This window comes from Crocuta crocuta, unplaced genomic scaffold (genome assembly GCF_008692635.1).
Source record: "Crocuta crocuta isolate KB4526 unplaced genomic scaffold, BGI_CrCroc_1.0 scaffold29, whole genome shotgun sequence".
NCBI lineage: Eukaryota > Metazoa > Chordata > Mammalia > Carnivora > Hyaenidae > Crocuta > Crocuta crocuta.
The window spans coordinates 4315005-4317126 of NW_027533280.1; the positions used below are offsets into that span (position 1 = coordinate 4315005).

Here is a 2122-nt window from a genome sequence, read left to right on the forward strand (position 1 = left end):
AAGTGGTCTCCACTCCAGTAACTCAGTTCTTAGCCTGCAAGATGAAAAGCCATCCCTTAAAATTCCAGCTCCATATGATCCATGTGTTCAGGCAGGCATTTTTTTTTCAAAGAGGCAGCACCAACCGGAGCTTTTTTTCAGAGGGGTTCGGTAAACTCCACCGCCCTCCCCCCCAAAGCAAGAAAAGCTCAGGTTTTATGCAGCAGAAGCAGGCACTTCTAAAATAAACGTTCCTTCAGTGCTTGGAAATGAGTTCGTGATGGGGGGAGGGGCAAGCAGCTTTCTTTAAGGAGCTCCCGAAGACTCCCTGCAGAATTAAGTTGTGAAGGCAAAGCTGGAAATAACTTCATTAACATTTCAAACAAGGTAGGTGTAGGTGGTGCTGCTTGTGGTTGGAGACTTCTGGAAAGCAAATGGGGAGGGGAGAGGATAAGCCATGTTCTCAGTTACCTAAAATTGTGTGCGCCTTAGTGTAGTACCACAGTTTTATGTAAAAAGCACATGCACAGGTAAGACTAGTCACCACAGGACAAAACCTTGTAAATTCTAGAGGAACACAGCCTAACAAAGATCAAGATGCTGAGGCCTTCAAGGGAAGGTCGAAGCAGGGGAAAACGCCCAAGCCCTAACAAAAGACTGTTTCAGGAAGCTTTCTTTGAGCACAGTGAGCTGTGATAACAAATGGGTTTAGCGGTCAAAGTAAAAGGGAAGAGAGGAAAGTTTCAGTCCATGCTATGAGAACAAAGATGGAAAAAATCGTTTTAATGTTTGGTCCTCTATCACCTCCACATGCCTCTTCTCGAGGGGACGTGCTAACTCTGTGACAGCATGGATGTGGGGGAGGAACAGCGGCCCGTGTGATCAAGAGCCAGTGACACACCTAGTGACCTTCCTTCCCTTATAAAGTGCTTGAACAGAGCTGCTGGGCCCCAACTGGACCTGTCTCGCAGGGGCCTGGAGGCGGGAGCCCCTGAGGAAGGTTGCCCTGCGGGAGGCCCCGGCCCTGCAGCAGCAGTAGCCCCATGGCCCTGGGGCCAGAGGTCGCCCCAGCAACCCAGAGTTGAGGTGACCCACTGTGCAGGGTGGTTTACTATGCACGCCCTACACACAAAACACTGGAGCAGCTGGGCGACTGTGAAGTTCTTGTGCGGTGGAGGCAGACTCAGAATCTGGAACCTTCTCTGGGGTGACAACAGCAGCCTTTTCTCCTCACTGTGCTCTGGTGAGGGCCGTGGGGAGCCCAGGTGTGGAGGACACATCACTGGTCCATCTCACCGCCAAGCCCCTGCAAAGAAAGGTATGCTTATTGTTGACTGATACGCTTCTGGATAGATGTATTCGCACCATGGGCTGCCCATAGGCAAGCCTGGACCATCTGGGGCAGGCGAGAGCCAGGCACTGGCCCTGAGGACTTTGGGTAGCCCTCCCCAACTACATATACTCAGCTTAGTACTAGTGCAGGGGTTCTCAAAGCATGGTACCCAACCCCTCTTGCTATGTTAGGCAAGTTTAAGTAGTGTGTGGACATAGATTTTGTCATAATATTCATGAATATACCTAACCTGAGCTGTCACTAATTAAAACTGAGGCTAGATTTTAGAGAGTGAGTCCGTTTGAAGAAAAGTATGAAGTGACTACTAGTACAGACGGTCTAGAAATGGAGCAGAGGGCAAGGGTGAGGAGTGGTGTGCAGCCGCCTGGGTTGGCCACGTGCCAAAAGAGCGCCACCTGTGTGCCCAGGTCTCCCCCAGACGGCCCAGCGCCCCAGTGCTCACCACTGGTACAAGAAGTGGATGCGGACCTTCCTGCCCGCTGGAGTTTAGGAGGTGGCCTACCTGCTCGTAATCCTCCACATACTTGTATTTCTTCTCCCGGTAGTAGAATCTTTTCTTCATGCAGTAGAGGACTATGACGTCACACAGCACTGTGGCCTGAGTGCAGCACAGGGCGAGAAAGGACGAGCCGGGATGTTTTAGCCCGTTATTCTGTGCGCGCCCCTTCCCACAAAGCCTGGAATCTTTCAAGGAAAGGAAGGGCAAGGCTCCACCTCTCAGGAGAAGGCAAGGCCCCTAGGCCGTGGTCTTGGAGAAGGGAAGGGGAGGTGGGGCTGGGGGCAGGGGTA

At 51.9% G+C, this 2122-nt stretch overlaps 1 protein-coding gene across 1 annotated transcript in view; it reads right to left on the minus strand.

Annotated features, from left to right (window-relative positions):
* Positions 1–742: 742 nt before the first annotated feature.
* P2RX4 (purinergic receptor P2X 4) overlaps positions 743–2122 on the minus strand; it is a 17632-nt gene continuing 16252 nt past the window's right edge. Inside the window, exons 11-12 of the mRNA XM_077748008.1 lie at positions 1836–1931; positions 743–1285 (exon numbers count right to left, since the gene is read on the minus strand). Of these exons, the coding sequence (XP_077604134.1) occupies positions 1259–1285; positions 1836–1931 (123 nt within the window). The 3' untranslated portion in view covers positions 743–1258. The remainder of the gene's footprint in view (positions 1286–1835; positions 1932–2122) is intronic.